The 1,635-nt window shown below is 31.4% G+C and overlaps 1 protein-coding gene across 1 annotated transcript in view; it reads right to left on the bottom strand.

Annotated features, from left to right (window-relative positions):
- Positions 1 to 262: 262 nt before the first annotated feature.
- LOC105618522 overlaps positions 263 to 1,635 on the bottom strand; it is an 18,803-nt gene continuing 17,430 nt past the window's right edge. Inside the window, 2 exon segments of the mRNA XM_012200055.1 lie at positions 263 to 316; positions 821 to 1,135. Of these exon segments, the coding sequence (XP_012055445.1) occupies positions 263 to 316; positions 821 to 1,135 (369 nt within the window).

A 1,635-nucleotide genomic window follows, 5' to 3' on the forward strand; every position in this document is an offset into this window, starting at 1 on the left:
TGATCACCATTGTCTGTCAATTTCAATAAAATTTCTTTTTTTTCTTGAAGATAGATTAGAATATTTCCTTAAATCAGACAACATTTGGCAACTTCGTAGTTTCTCTTCTTCAGTCAACAGCTAACTCATCCATCCGTACAAAAACCTTATTGGATAAAGGTTCCTTCCGATTTCACATACATTCTACTGTCTACTTTAGTTCGCTAACCAAATAGCTCTCGTGAACTGACGTTCGTTTCCGCAAATCTTCAGAATTTCTGCTTCATGTTGATTCCAGTACACCGCCGGCGAGTTTTGTTGCGTACAAGTTTAATGCCTTTAAAAAAGAAAAATCTATTTTAGACTACCCGTATTAGGTTGTAATAACATCACATTATTAAATCTGATCATACATAAATTAATCTATCTTTTGATAAATTTTAGAAATTTAATTTCAGACAAACCGTACAGTTATAATTTGAATTTATGAATTTGTAACTGATATAATTTTTGCGCTTTTATAAACTCTTAGTATATCAGTTATATAAACTTGTAATAGTTTATAAACTGAACAACAAACATTTTCCTATTTTTTTATATAATTATATTTTTCTTAATTTCATTTGTAACTGGAACAATTTGTAACTGGAACAATTCTATCTAACTCTTTTATATAAAAACTCTAATTTTATTTATTCTTTTGTAAATGTCATATTTTATACTTTTAACGTAAAATAAGTTATCAAATAAACTATTAATTCATGTAGTTAAATTAATTTGGAGGAAGATAAGCATTCTGTTTTGACGTTCTCGTGTAACTATTGATAGAATCGATTATCACCTTGTATATAAAAGCATATTGCTCCTTGGTTTGAACTGCGCCAGCCCGATCTCTCCTGATAGTGTAAACGACCCTCGGCACATCCACAGTCCTCGTAATTTCATATTGTCTAATTCCTAAGTCGAGGGCTATTAGCGTGCCAGTGCGTCCTGTGCCAGGACTACAATGGACCACGATAGGCCCGGGGCCACCTCTTTGAAGTGCTCTCGCCTCGAGGAGCACCGCTATTAGGCCTGTACCGTCTGATTGAACGCCACTCACTGGCCATAGGTACCAGATGTGGAATACTTCTCGGAATGTATTGTTCTCCAGGTTCTGCAAAAAAAAATAATTAATTACTTGCGCTTGATAAAAGATCGCCACGAGGCTATTGAATATTTTAATTGCTACAATTATTGCTACATTTGTTAAAACTATATTTGGATGCTATTTCTACAGAGATTTCTTGCAGTATATTATACTTTGACTTTCACAAATAATGTTATTTTGTAGCGAATATTTAATTAATTAGTCTGAAGCAAATCAATTATAAAATAACTGAGAAAATATTATTGATTTTACTAAATGATATGCGTTAGTATAATATATCTCTTATAAGACAAGAAGCTATTAAAATATATTATATACTTATAAGAAAGAATATCTTATTTTGAAACAAGAAATAAATTTTACTCAGAAAGATAGAGAGAGAGAGAGAGAGAGAGAGAGAGAGAGAAGAGACGAAATAACTTCGTATAGTCTATACTATTATACGTAAGTTATACGAGAACAAGTGAAGCGCAATTGAATAAATATTCGACTATTTTATCTTAAAT

Source organism: Atta cephalotes, assembly GCF_000143395.1.
Source record: "Atta cephalotes unplaced genomic scaffold scaffold00017, whole genome shotgun sequence".
NCBI classification, from domain to species: domain Eukaryota; kingdom Metazoa; phylum Arthropoda; class Insecta; order Hymenoptera; family Formicidae; genus Atta; species Atta cephalotes.